At 40.2% G+C, this 13911-nt stretch overlaps 1 protein-coding gene and 1 long non-coding RNA gene across 2 annotated transcripts in view; both read right to left on the reverse strand.

Moving 5' to 3' along the window:
- Window positions 1–5000: 5000 nt before the first annotated feature.
- On the reverse strand, window positions 5001–6483 carry sox1b (SRY-box transcription factor 1b). Its single transcript, XM_028572150.1, has one exon. The coding sequence runs from the start codon at window positions 6249–6251 to the stop codon at window positions 5184–5186; it is 1068 nt and encodes a 355-aa protein (XP_028427951.1). The 5' UTR covers window positions 6252–6483; the 3' UTR covers window positions 5001–5183.
- Window positions 6484–10103: 3620 nt separating this feature from the next.
- Window positions 10104–13911, reverse strand: part of LOC114550746 (uncharacterized) — a 122786-nt gene continuing 118978 nt past the window's right edge. The window contains exon 5 of the long non-coding RNA XR_003691732.1: window positions 10104–10785. This is a non-coding gene — a long non-coding RNA (uncharacterized LOC114550746). The remainder of the gene's footprint in view (window positions 10786–13911) is intronic.

Here is a 13911-nt window from a genome sequence, read left to right on the forward strand (position 1 = left end):
TTTCTTTAAACAAATCCCAATTGACTTGGGCAGTGCTAAACCCAAGATGCGGAGATGGTGCCCTTATAAAATAGTATCAGGAGGGAACTTATTTAGGTGGAACATTTGGACATGGGGAGGTGATCCCTGGCATTTTAACGTACTAAATCCCCACAAAAGATAGATATTCTTTGTATATTTTAACAACCATTCACCGAAAGAACCAGGCCTGCCGATCTAAATCATAGTTTAAACCTTACATTTTCAGTGTGTAGGTTGCTAGCTTGGAGGTTGTTGTTGTTGTTGTTTCCCATAGCAGTTTTTGAAAAAGGTAACACGCAGATAGCGGAAGGGGAGGAGAATGCTGCGTGAAATATGGGGTCAACGGCAGGCTTATAGTCTACATCCGGTGAGTCACTACCTTGACCTTGACCCCGTGTTGTTTGTAATAAAGGAATAACTGGTTTTATTAGCAAGCAGTAAAGGCTACAAAGATGAACTTTATTTAAAAAACAACAACTGAGAAATTTAATTATTAAGTGTAAAAGGTGTTATTTCTGTAAAAAAATAACCCAGTGGCAGCAGTTCCATATGAGGTTGTAAGTTTATTTGATTAGGACAATGCACATTAATCAACATTTCTGTAAATGCGCCAGTGTTAGCCACTCAGCTAATTTTCAACTGTAGTCCTAGTATGCATGTCTTTATGGTGGGAAGAAACCGGAGCACTCGGAGGAAACCCACGCAAACACGGGGAGAACATGCAAACTCCACACAGAAGAAGGTTCTGGGTTTGAACCCAGAATTGGTTCTAGATTCGAACCCAGAACCTTCTTGCTGTGAGGCAGAAGTGCTAACCACTGAGCCACCATGTTTGCCACCCCAACATAAATATCTATATATATATATATATATATATATATATATATATATATATATATATATATATATATATATATATATATATATAAATATAAATATAATATTTTTCTTCCTATATTTAGAATTTATCTTACTTTATGCTGTTTTTAATATTGTTTAATTTGTTCTGTGTAATTGCCCATTATTAATTTAGTTATTAATGTTCCTCAATGACTTTGTAACTCTGAGCCTAAACGGTCAATTTTTTTTTCTAACTCAGCTTTTAAAGTTTTTGAAATTGAGATGGACAGACACAAACTGCGAACAACTCTTTGGTATGTTTTCCTTTTTTAACTTTCTGAAATATTAACAGTGGCTGATAAAGATAGAAAAAGAGAGAACATTACTTTTCAGACAGCAGCAGAGTGATGGAGAGAGGCAGAGCAGCGAGGCTCCCTCAGCACCAATAGGTCTGCTTTTGGAGAGAGAAGGGGGAGGGAAAGGGGAGGAGGGGGCCCTCGGATTAAGAGGCTGAAAAATTGTTAAAACGTGTCAACGTGTAATTGCACGATAAGGCCCCCTCGCGAGGAATCCGTTGGCCCCGTTGCTATTTTCCATTGCGTCCTGGCTAATCTCCTCGCGGCACATTCGGTCTTGTGCAATCGGTCCCCCGTAATCTCCCATGACAGAACCGGGTCCAACGTCGGAGGTGAGGGTTTTTATAGGAGGAGAGGGAGGGAAATATGCAAAGGCGTGATAAAATGATGCCGATTAGCTACATTTAGGACTCCAGGAGCATGCGGGATGGGGAGGGGGGTGCACAGGGTTATGGAGTGGGAAGTGCCAGAGCAGCGGTGTCCAAGCATGTGCCAAGCAGAACATGAGGAGAGGATGAAAACTTGCAGCCACATGGCTGTGGATGGGTCCACCCACAGCCTCAGCGTTGGGCCTGTATGGGAGCATCCTGGGCCACTGGGTAATAGTAGACCAGCCTGAGCTTTATTTGGGACTGATCAATCTCAAATATCTTATTACATACACAGATTCTTGCCTTTAAAGTGGTGTAGATATTCCTCATTTGCGTATATTTTTTTCTTATCTGAGCTTCAGTGAGGCATGATGTAATGTGATAATTTGATTCATCACAATATTTTTTGTGTTTGGAAGAAAAACGTCTTGACATACCTTTTTAGGTTTAGTAAATTGATGCTCCTTACAATAGTTGTATAATATACATTTTTTTGTGGCAAAATTCATCCATCTTTGATCTTCCAGTTTTATATCATACCGTAGACATCAATGAAAAAGTCCAACTATAATCATAGAGGCAATTAGTCCGTCTTTATCACACTTCAATCTTGTAAATATTTTTCTTTCTCCCCCTCATATTCATTTTTTTATAAACTCAAGTTTATAAATACTCCCAAAAACTTTAAAAAATAAAGAGATGAGTTATCATCTTTGCCTTTTTATCTACACACACACATTTAATTTAACTTTTAAGTCACGACTAGTTACCGTTTTAATTGTATTTTCAGCAATACGAATATTTATGTCAGTTTATGTATCATGAAGTCTGAACAAAAAATCTTTTACAGCCTTTCAATCTTTCCTTCACATCAATTAATCAAATATTGATCACTGTAAATGTGGAATTCATTTAGGGATTAATAAAGAACCATGAATACTGACTGCGTTTATAGTTTTTAATTATCCCTGGAATGTTAGCTTTGTGAAAATGTTAATGTGCTGGAAAAAAAAATGAGAAAACAAGAATTCATATATCACTCATGCAGGGAAATGCAAACACAAAGGTAGTTAAATGTGTCTTTTGTTAACCACCACCAAATATCTGAAAAACAGGCATTATTCCTTTAAAATAATCCTTGCCTTACATTTGTTTGTTGGCATTTATTCCAATGTATATTTTATATGTTTATGTATTAAGGTAGTAAAGTTCTAAAACTAATTTATTTCTTAAGACAAACCCTTCACATATCAATCCAAATCAAGACAATCCAAAGAAATTTAAAGAATTCTGAATTGAACTACAATAAATCACATAGGATGATTCGGGACGAATACATACCTTCAGTTTAAACAGCTGACATCCATGGAAACAGCTTTATTATATGCGATTTGCATCTACGTTGCCCTCTTGTCTTTAATTCCAGACCCGAGTGGGAATTAGTCTGATAAAACCAGGGGTGTTGTTTGCCGGGCTTTTTGTTGGGGGTGACCCCTGGGATGCCCCAGCTTACACCAGGACTAATCCCCATTCTCCTCCAACACAAAAACCTCCTCTCCTCACCTTCTCCCTCCTCCTCTCTGCTCATTCATTGCTCCCTCCCTACCCCATCCTACCACGGGGCCTCCAATGATTCAGCCATCAAATTTAAAGAAGGAAATAATTTAACAACCAGGACAATTGCAGCCCCAGAGATGCAGGCGTTTGATGCTGGGGGTGAGTAATGGGGTAAGATTTGAAGACCTGCAAGGGACCCAGGTGGAGGCGGGGTTGAAGTGGGCTCAATTGAGACCAGCTGAAGAATTAGTAGTTCATTGACCAGCGGATACTCTTGTTGTCGGATTTACTTTTGCTAGAGATCTATTACCGAGGTCATGACCCTGAGGCAGGTAAAAAAGAAGAAATAAGAAGAAACTTTGCTTTGCTTGGCCTATGATATGTTATACTAACAGATAGAACCACAATTTAAGCATTAAGTGGGAAAAATATATGCGTTTTCTTAACTTGCAATAATACAAGAAACGGAGAGAGAAAATAAGAAATCGACATATAATGCAACATAATTTACGAAATGGAATATCTATATATAATCCCTATAATCAGTTTTGTTATGCTTGTTCCGGAATTGATAAATAATAAACATGAAAATGTACTTTAGTTTTAAAGTGTGTGAGTCTTCAAAAATGTGGCCCAGTTTTAAATTATAGCAAAATTCAAAAATAGGACATTATTGGACTAATATTTTGTACATTTCTCTCCCTGGAGAGGAAATCCTCAACCAACAAGTGTCAAGTGCAACCTTTGAGTTACAGGCTGTCAGATAAACTGTCCCCCTGAAAAATATGTGAATTGTAGTTATCAGCTCTTGGAGGTATATATTGTGAGCATTGTACAATTCAAACAACAACAAAAATAAAAAGTAATTATAGTAAAAAATAAAATGCAGGCCTATATAGCCTATTACCATTTCAGGACCATATTCTAACATATCTGAAATCCCCCTAATATGACACATTACCCACTGTGATGTTCAACATGAATGAATAAATAGCCTATTATGAAATAGATCAAGATTCATGCCATCTGAAAAGAGTGCAATAAGAAGGTTCAACAGATTTCTTTTCATTATCTCGAAAAAAAAAAGAGCTAAATATGATGTTCCAATAATTTTTAGGAGAAATAATCAGTTAAGGGCCCGTCTGAAATACATATATTTTCAAGTGCATCACCGAGAAAACACGTCTGCCTGTATTGTTGTAATTATTGTTTTTTGTCATTTGCATTTTGACCATATTTTAAGTTTGCCGGGACTTAATTTAAACCCGTGTTCATTGCAACGATACAGTAAGCTGCTAAGCATTAACAAATATATTTCAGAAATGGAATCAATGTGAAAGAATATGAAATATTAAATCTCCTGAAAGAAATTAACCCAGTAACAAATCTTACACTTTTGGAAAATGTGTTAAAACTCAAGCCAAAATTGTTTCGTCTTCAACCCGAAAATACCGGCGTGGCGTTTTGTAAATTATGTACAATTGCATAAATGTGTTTCCAGTAGGCCTATTTATTCACAATTTACAAGATTTTACAACAACAAAAACAAATTCAAATTACACAGACTGACTCACATGTTTACAAGCATTAAAACTGGAAATGAATTTAAATTGCAGCCTAGAAACTTTTTTTTTTAAACATCTTTCACACCGCCCTCCATTTATTATACGGTTCCCTCTTTAAACAGGTTTTCGGGATCCCTTAAACACACAGCTGGTGCCTTTATTCCACAGAAAAATCGGAAAAAATAACATTCAAAATGCACCAGCCTTCACGGATTATAATTGAAATCGTGTCAAAACTTGGCATGCTCTGTTCTAGAGAGCAAAAGTAAATCGGATGCGCTTTCCTTTAGCTCAGACAGACAAAATTCATCACTGAAAGAAAATAAAATTAACAATAAAAAAGTTTGTTCAAAGTGATTGCATTTTTATGGCTATAAACGCCTTTAATTTACAGTTCAGCAGCCTGCGCCCACATCTAAGTATTTAAATATTTGGTTGTGGTTTGTAGTGCTTATAGTAGTACATTTAGAGATTTAAATATGAGTCAGAGGAACCGTCCCGTTTACCGGAGTGGAGCCGCTGCTCTGGTAGTGCTGCGGGTGGAGCACGTGCAGTCTGCTATGAACCGTGGAGTCCCCCGCCGCTTCGCCGGTCGGCAGATACATGCTGATCATGTCCCGCAGGTCCCCCGTAGGGCACGGCGGTGGTGCGCGAGCTGTGGAAACTGGGGGGCTCACGCTGGGCTCAGATTTCACAAGGGACCCCAAAGTCCCTCCGATCGCCCCGGACACCGGGGAGATACCGGAACTTTGGTGCTGGTGAGTGTAGCCGGTGATACCACCGTATCCCGGCGGAGAGGCGCTCATGTAGCTTTGTGTAGAGTTTGAGATGGGGCTGTAAGATAAGGCGCTCATGTCGTACCTGTGCACGGGCTGCGGGTTGTGGGGGTGGTGATGTGGGTGATGTGGGTGATGCGGGTGGTGCGGGTGAGCTCCGGCGCCCGGGTGTTGCGTATATGCCAGCTGCGCCTCTTGCATCATTGCGTGAGCCGCCGCTGCTGCAGCCGCCACCTGGCCAGAGTATGTGCCGTTTGCCCAGCCGTTCACGTGCGCGGCGTAGCCCGCATTTGCTCCTGCGTGGCCCCCTCCAGGGCTCTCCAGTCGCTGGCCGCCGCCCATCCCTACACCCGCAGGTGAGCCGAGGAGCCCGCCTGCCAGTGAGTATTTGTCCTTCTTTAGCAGCGTCTTGGTCTTCCTCCGCGGCCGGTACTTGTAGTCCGGGTGTTCCTTCATGTGCATGGCCCGGAGCCGCTTTGCCTCATCGATGAACGGTCTTTTCTCCGCCTCGGTCATCACCTTCCACTCTGCACCCAGCCGCTTGCTGATCTCCGAGTTGTGCATCTTGGGGTTCTCCTGTGCCATTTTCCGCCTCTGACCCCGGGACCAGACCATGAATGCGTTCATGGGTCTCTTGATTCTGTCCTGGGGGACTTTGCCGCCGGCTCCCCCTCCTCCTCCTCCCGCGTGTCCCCCCGGGTTGGATGGGTTAGTCTGGGGCATCACGGGGGAATGTAAGTCCGTTTCCATCATGATGCTGTACATTCACCTCGTCTTGGTAGGACAACACTTCTCAGTCAAACACACGGAAACATTCAGGCTGGCCCGCGCGCAGCTAAACTTCCGAGTAAGAGAGAGATTAAGACTGAAAGAAACTGAGAGATGAAAAGGTGTGTAGTCTCAGGATGAAATCCACTCAGAGGTAAACTTGGTCCGCACTTCCCCTTTTCGCCTTTTTTCCTGTTATCCGCGAGCGCCGAGAAGAATAGAAACCGGTTGTTAGAGCTTACTTTGGTTGAAGCTGTACTATGAAAAGTTACCGGAGCGTGCCCGGGCCGCGCGCTTTGACAGCAGCTAAATGAGCGAGTGACGGCCAATGGAGAGGCTCGAGTGGAGACGTGATTTGCATGCAGGGGCTCGAGGTTCTGGTGACGTCGGAGCGCGAGACCTAAAAATTACTCCCTCTGTCATCTGTTTTGTGTGTGTAGCTGGTGTATGCAGCTAAAACACACACAGCATGTAAACAGTTTAATTCCCATAATTATGCGCATGTCCTCTCCTTTACACAGGCTACAATAGAGTATTTGCGCTCTAATATTTTCATATCACTTTGTACAATTTTAAAGAATAGGGGGAAAAAAAAATCTATGTTTCAGCAAATGGGCTAAAACTTTAACGATAACGAAAATAGCTCTGTATTCCACTTGAATAGTCTATTTATAGAATTGATTTCAGAGTGTAAAAACTGAAAACACTGATGTAGTTTATTAAACCCATTAGCATCAGAAATCGGCTATATCATTTTGAGATTTAATTATTAGGGGCAGATTACTCTTTTATACATCATGATTTATAAACTATCTTATAACAAAAACGTTTTTTTTTATTTATTTTTTATTATTTTTCCCTGTTTTTTTGTCAAACTAATGGCTACACCGCCTCCTATTCAAAGCCACAGGTGCTTTTCTGTTGTGCCCGTTGCTAGGAAACAGGTGACTGACACCCGGAGCACGTGCCATTCAAAGCACCTTTATTGTTTGTTTCACCAAAGCTGCAGGAGAGCACCAGAGAAAGAGGGAGAGCTTTAACCCCCCTGAAACTTCTGTAATCTTATAATAAATGTTAGAAATATAGATTTTTAATCATACAATTTTTATAAACTAATGAAATAGGATGTGGCCGACTTCAGCTGCAGGCCTGCTGCAATAGGCGCGGGATTGCTTACATGCTTCTGTTTCTATATTAATGATCAAGCACAATTCTTCCAAGCAATTTCACTTAAAGATATCATTTTATTTAAACGAACAATACCCGGGCAAATTGAATGTTTGAAAAATATATTCATACTATATGTAATATATAATAATAATGATTAGAATTGTTACAGTAACAATGATAACACAGTAATACACGCAGACCATCTTATACTAGACAGACAACTTTCTCCATTTATTGTCATTAAACTGTGATCAATACTTTAAAATACCCATCAAAATGTCCCAGAGTTTAGGTGACATGTTGAAGTGAAAAAATTTTAAGATCTTTAGTTTACTATCATAGAAGACAAAGAAACACAGGCAATCTAAGCATTTGAGTATCTGAAACCAGTGAATGTTTGGGGTTTTTGCTCAAGAAATGATTCAGAAAAGATAATATAAATCACCATATTTTGGCACTATGAAGTTTCTGAGCACAGTGTAAAAGGAAGGAATAGATATATATTTAATTTAACATTGCAATTTGTCGTTTGGTATTCCAGTCTCCTCCTGCTTCACTGGCTTCCCGTCATGTGGAGGATCTTTTCAGCCCTCTGGGATTATGCTCCAAAGTGGCATCTGACAGGTGCTGCCCGCCTCTCAGCGAGCTGGTAAACTATATTGGCACGCTGGCATGGCTGGATTTTCCTCTCGTTCCCTTGTACCAGTTGGCTGTAGTGCTGTTAAGTGGCTTGTATGATCTGTTTTTATGCACATTGTGACAATCTCCCCTCTTTCTGCCTTTTTGCATCCGGCACAGAAACACACGGACACGCAGAGACTAGCACATCGTATCTTTAAAACACAGAATAAGCAGCATCACGAAAATCCTGAAGTCAGTCCTCGAGGTGGAAACGAAATCAGTTAATGGATAAAATTTTTTCACAATATCTTGTTTCATTTTCTCATGAAGTGTCTATTCATGTGCGGGGACTTTGTCACATTAGAAGACTTATTAAATGAACTCTTTTAAGTCTTTTTAGGTATTTTACAGATTACTGAATTGACAGCTAATAAGGAGAATCGAGTTTTTCGGATGGTTTCATTTACAATACCGTCTGTGACATGTTGACCTTTGAGAGTCGATGCCTGTGTCCTGGCTTTGTTTGATGAGTGAACAGAAAGAGGGACACCACAATCATCAGCTCTGTCAGATCATAGCCCTTTGTATTTTGTTTCTTGTGTGTGTGTGTGTGTGTGTGTGTGTGTGTGTGTGTGTGTGTGAGTGAGAGATGCCATACAGACTTACTGCAGGTGAAGTCACAAATGGCTCCAAATAAGCTGAACCTAGTGTACCTATTCGAAACCTAATCATACAAACCTTTTGTAGTTGCGGTTTTGTCTGGACAGTCCTGACCAACCGTGCAGTGTTGGTCAGGAGGATGGCGGAATTAAAGCTTGCATATAGGGAGGATCATTTTTTTTCTTCTTTCTGACCAATAGCCAACCCTCGTTAACCGACAAGCGGGCAACGGAGTCCCAGTTCACCAGTCCAGGGCACTCTGACATCCTTTTCGCACTCCGCTTCCAGTCTCGCAGCCACGATGTTGGCTTCACTGTGGTAGACACATGCAGCCACTTTCCTGGAACGACACAAGTCTGAGCTGTCAGAGCCTGTCTCCACTGCATTCCACCTGCGAGGTTGTCAGCAGCGCGTCTACTAGGGGTGTAACCATACATTGATCTGGATCGATTTATCGATTCAAAAATCGATACACATCATCTTTAAGATTTGAAATTCATTTATTCCTTTATTTCCCTTTTTATATGTATTGTATTTATTAAAAAGAATAGTTTGTTTTTCATTGAAATGTGTATCAGTATTAAAAAATGTCAAATCATAATTGATTTGCTTTTTTGTGTGTCACTGATAGTGTTAAATGAACAGAATTGAATCAAATTAAAATTATATAGTGGCAGACTTTGTTATCTCCGCAAATATTATATTGTATTAAAACCTGTGATTTTTACCCCTAGTGTCTACCTGGCATCCAGCAGAGAACCACGAACTTAGCAGAAAAAAAGAGCTTAACACAACTAGCAGTTAGAAAATATATTGTACAGCCTATTTTTCTTTTACAATGCAAAAAAAACGTTTTTTAATAACTTTTTAGTTTTTGTTTTAATTCTATTGTTTCAAACTGTTTATTAATCGGTCAAAATTCTCATTGTCGGTAACGGTCAATCATTAACATCCCCACTTGCATATCAAAAGTGCAATTACAAAATGATTAAGGCAATAAAGCAGACAAATAACAAACAGTAACACATGAGAAGTACTCTGATTTTAATAGCATCGATAGAGTGACACATTTAAAGAAAAGCCCGCGTTTAGCTTTTTCTATTTTGTGGAGATAAAAGGAACTGTACTCTGTTGAATCAAAGTCCAACGGAAATCATATTTGGTCATTCTTTTTGCAGTCAATAAAAATGTTAAAGTAAATAAACATGGGCAGTGAGTGTGTTGTTAGCAGTGGTATTGAAATAAGGGTAGGTACGTTTAGATGATGTTTAATGGGCTGCGGCTAATTGGCTATTTAGCATTTGTTTGAGAACTGCAAAGATTAATCGATTAGTCGGCAACTATTTTGATAATCGGTTCGAGTAAAAATTCTCTGATTCCAGCTTCTTAAATGTGGATATTTTCTAGTTTCGTCACTCCTCTGTGACAGTAAACTGAATTTCTTTGAAATGTGGACAAAACAAGACATTTAAGGACGTCGTCTCGGGCTTTGGGAAATACCGATTGCCTTTTTTTTTAAATGCAGTTTTCTGACATTTTATTGACCAAACAGCTAATCGATTAATCGACAATGACAATAATCGTTAGCTGAAGCCCTAGTCTGTTTGGTGGCTTGTTCAACAAGCTGATGTACAGGACAAGATGCGAGTTCATGTTAGGAAGTTGGATAAGGAGGAGACTTAAGCAGGAAAGCTAATGTCGTTCACAGTCTGTGGCTATTGCGTCGCGTAGCCGGCAGCTGTGTGTCACCGTTAGAACTGCTTACTCTTTATTGCTTTAACCAAATGTAAAATGTAGCAATTTGGTCGACTGTCAAAAGAAAACACAGGACATGCGATTTAAAGGGAAGATATTTTCCTGTGGCAGAGAAAAGTTACCAAAGTATTTGTATGCACAGTTTCTGAGTTAGTCCATTCAGTGTGTCTGTAGATGGATGGCGACGCATCAGATAAGCTCCACGTGAGGTTTCTTTTCCACTCCAGATCAATGACCGATCGCTCCCAACTATTCCCCAAAACGCTGTGCTGCTGGGGCTGATTTCTTCTTGCCATAGTTTACCAAATTGAAGAAATGTCCATATCTGCAACAAACAATATTTTTGATAAAGCAGATTACAAAAATTGATGGCAACGGGGATAGGAAACAATCAAAAAACAAACAGTAACAATAATTTCATTTATTTATCCCAATTCATCAGACCATCATTTCTTTCTCTCTCTATTTAAATACACACACATACTGCATTTCATGACAATTAAAAACTGTTAAATGCTGTGATTAGGTTTATGTGTTGCTAGTTTTTTTCTTTGCTTTTAAAGAGAACAAACTGTTAAATAGCAGTAGATACTTTCATCTCTTCAAACCTCTAAAACCCTTAAAATAAGTGAAATGTGAGATATTTTGAGCTTTTAACTCCACGAGTTAAAGCCCAACCCAGGCAGTGGTTAAAATAAGATGACATCTACTTCTATGTCCTGTGTAACCCACATTTTATATATATTTACCAGATAGCAGTGTTGAGCCAGCAGGGCCTAACTGGAAATACCCAGAGAGTACTGTAACGGGTATTGTTTGGAGCAGGACAGCCAATGGGACAATGCTGGAAACACTGCCTGCACTTCTGCTGGCCTGGGTTAGTTTGGTTTACACTTGGTTTTAAGGGGTTATTTAGCTTTTTCTGCTTGATAACCGACATACAATATAAATACAAATAGTTATTGTCGTTGATCTAAATTCTTCCGAATCGGGCATTGTGAAATGTTTACATCAAGGAAGCTTATATCTCTGGTCAGTTACACTCAGAATTTAAATGTTTGACAGCACCAAGTCTTTGCCATTAAAAAAATAAAATAAAGCAACAGCATGTGTGATTTGTCTAGCCACTGGGTGCAAATCCCATGTAATGTGACAGTTTGTTGTGAGGGTGTTTCTCTGCCTCGCCACTTCAGTGAACTGGTCTAATTGCTGGTGTTTGAGACTGTGTTCTTCAGGTGATACACTTAGTTTGTGGTACTTTCTATCGCTAGAAAGTACCACAAACTAATCTTGTAATTTCGGAGCCAGAGTCTGCGTAGTAGTAATCAGGCTTTGGAGCCGTGGTATCAAAGTCCCGCCTGTACACCCACCCGAGCAATTGGAGTCTATCACAGCTGTCGATCATAAAGTTTCACCCCATTATTATAGCATCATATAATTAACAAAAAAAACAATCTTATCAGAAAAATGAACAATTGAACAAACATCAGCGTGATAAAAACTACCAAAGAAAAATTCTTTCCCTTTTGCTAACATGAGGGGGCGGCGCTTATGACCTACACTGGAGTCAGCCACCAGGTGGTGATCGAGATGTTTTGGCTTCACTTGTACAGTCTACGCCCTTAACTGGTATGAATCAAAGTCAGCATGAATGCTGAATTGTGAACGTTTTTGGAAGCCACTGGCATTAAAATGTTCAAATTTATATTTAGTACCGTATGAACGTAAAGAGTCAACTCAAAAAATGTTTTTGTCAAAAACCTAGAGGTTTGAGGAATTATATTAACAAAAAATGAAGGGCAAACTGAACAAGAAGCTTTTCTCTCCAAAAATCCACATAGGTGGAACCCAACTGACACAAAAAGTCAGAGATACCAGAATTTAACATTACATATAATTATACAAAAAATTTCACCACTTTTTTTTCCCTCAACACACACTCCTGGACAGAGCAGAGGATCATAGAGTGCTCGGAGATAAAACACAGCAGTAAGGATTTTCTTCACATCTTCACGCTGCTATTAGGCCTGAATCTCTAAGCCAACAGGCCCCACACGCACTCGCACACACAGAATCAAAGGCATTTCTCATGTGCAGCAGCCGACCCAGTGGGTTTGTTTAAGGCTCTCTGTCACAGCAAGCTGTCAGCTCTACTGGAGCTCAGCCTTACAGACAGGGCAGGGAGTACACTGACACACAGACACGCGTGGATACAGTACATATTTACTACAGCGAGCTACGGCATATGTCACGTTAAGCGCTCAGAAAAACAATTCAGCCTTGACTCTGGATACGATTGCTGCACTAACTTAGTTGATGATGAAAATGGTTCTCAACAGTACTTTATTTAAATTGAAAGTTTGTCTCTGTTTATAGTTGTGATCACTTTTTATATAAAATAAGCTCAGTAATCTCTTGGGAAATGACAATTTTCTGAAAGCCTCAAATTATCTCCATTTATAAAGGAATGAAATCAAATATAAGTAAAGCTGCAAGCAGCAATCAACGGGCCCTCGCCTCTCCCAGCATGTCAGGGGTACTGGCGGATGCCGCTCCTTGCGACCATGCATTTGCGTGGCACTCAGACACTGCAAACAGTCACCAATGAAAAGGGAACTCTCTGCAGAGTTCAATGATACCTCACACAATAGTGTACAACAAATGGGTCATTAGTTATTAAAAGGGGTGTGGCTTAAGCATATGGGGCGGGGCAAACCGTCACTAATTAAAAGGGAACTCTTTGCTGAGTTCAAACTTAAACTGTTCACAAGTTATGGAAGTGGGCATGGTCTGTGTACACGGGCGTGGCTAGAGTATAGGGGGCGGCTCAATATCACATGTAGACCACACATTCTAAGTTTCACGTAAATCGGAATAACTTGCCAAGATACAACCGAGTCTATACGCAAGTTTTCGTGCAGATCGGACGATTCACTCAAACTTTGGCATGGATGCTCAACCCCCTATGAGGAACAACTGTGTCAAGTTTTGTGATCATCGGAATAACTGTGGCCAAGATACGCAACTTCCTGTTTTGACAGCCACCTACGGGAAGTTGGTCCCCCCCAACTTTCGCATATTTTCAACTATCTAACTGTTTGTCACAAGGGTCCATAGATAAAATCTGCAAAGTTTGGTGAAGATCGGAATCGGCGTCTAAGAGGAGTTCGAAAGAATGCAAAACACATGAAAAATGAATAAATAAAAAATGGCCACCTTCTGATTGGGCAGAGCTATTGAAGGTCACTGGGAAATACGTCCGCAACCATTAGAGCAATATGTGTAGTAAATCTGGTGAATATCGGAGCAACTATGTCCAAGTTATGGCCTTCCACGCATTAGGGGGCGCTATGGAGCCCGCTTACAGGTATGGGCCTAATCGCTGTACAGTCTCGCACAGCTCCCAGGTGTTTATGTGGGCGCCAATTTTTGTGAGTTTTTGTATATATTG

Source organism: Perca flavescens, chromosome 24 (assembly GCF_004354835.1).
Source record: "Perca flavescens isolate YP-PL-M2 chromosome 24, PFLA_1.0, whole genome shotgun sequence".
Taxonomy (NCBI): Eukaryota; Metazoa; Chordata; class Actinopteri; order Perciformes; family Percidae; genus Perca; species Perca flavescens.

Bases quoted from the DNA above. Each gene is read 5' to 3' on its own strand.
- sox1b (XM_028572150.1), bottom strand. From the start codon at position 6,251: ATGTACAGCATCATGATGGAAACGGACTTACATTCCCCCGTGATGCCC.